The 823-nt window shown below is 45.7% G+C and overlaps 1 protein-coding gene across 1 annotated transcript; it reads left to right on the top strand.

The window, feature by feature from the left end:
- Nucleotides 1-316: 316 nt before the first annotated feature.
- VTN00DRAFT_3036 (uncharacterized protein) lies at nt 317-541 on the top strand (the record flags this gene model as incomplete). Its single annotated transcript, XM_069429309.1, has 2 exons — nt 317-379; nt 446-541. The coding sequence occupies 2 exons, from the start codon at nt 317-319 to the stop codon at nt 539-541; spliced, it is 159 nt and encodes a 52-aa protein (XP_069283448.1).
- Between the last annotated feature and the right edge of the window lie 282 nt (nt 542-823).

The following is an 823-nucleotide window of genomic DNA, read 5'->3' as shown; positions in this document are numbered from 1 at the left end:
AACAACAGTCAAGGAAGCACAATCCTTTCTTGGTTTCACCAACTTCTACCAAAAGTTCATATGGAACTACTCCAAGATAGTGGAACTGTTGATGAAACTTACCCAGAAGGATCAGAAGTTCAAATGGGGGAATAAGCAACAGGAGGCATTTGACCTTCTCAAACAAAAGTTTTGTGAGGCACCAGTTCTAGAGATCTTTGACCCAGAAAAGCCTATCTTTATGGAAACAGATGCCTCAGACTTTGCCATAGGAGCATGTATCAGCCAGCCTGATGAGCAAGGGTGACTCCATCCAATCACCTTTTACTCACAAAAGATGACCCCACCAGACCTGAACTATGACATCCACAACAAGGAACTTCTAGCCATTGTGGCAGCAGTACAGAAATGGTGACATTACCTGGAAGGAGCAAAACATCAGATTGTGATATACTGTGATCACAAGAATTTGGCATACTTCACCACCACCAAGGAACTGACCCAACATCAGGTCAGATGGGCAGAGGAGCTAGCCCCTTATGACATCAAGATCACCTACTGAAGAGGTTCTGAAAATGCCTGAGCAGATGCACTCAGTCAAAGACCAGACTACCAGGAGGAAGAGCCTCCACCACAGCCTGTGATTTTGCAACAGGAGGCTGATGGAACCCTTATCTTGGAAAGGCAAGCTGCACCTGCCCTGCGATTAGGACCGGGCACCTGGATAGAAAAGATTAAGGAAGCCTACCAAAAGGACTCAATGGCAAAGGAACTCAGCAGAATTGGAAATGATCCCAATATAACCAAGGGGGAAGGAGACATCATCCTATTCTGAGGATTGGTC

Source organism: Thermoascus crustaceus, assembly GCF_041956765.1.
Source record: "Thermoascus crustaceus strain CBS 181.67 unplaced genomic scaffold VTN00scaffold_11, whole genome shotgun sequence".
Taxonomy (NCBI): domain Eukaryota; kingdom Fungi; phylum Ascomycota; class Eurotiomycetes; order Eurotiales; family Thermoascaceae; genus Thermoascus; species Thermoascus crustaceus.
The sequence above is the reverse complement of the archived record's forward strand: the minus strand, read 5'-3'. Positions and strand labels throughout refer to the sequence as shown.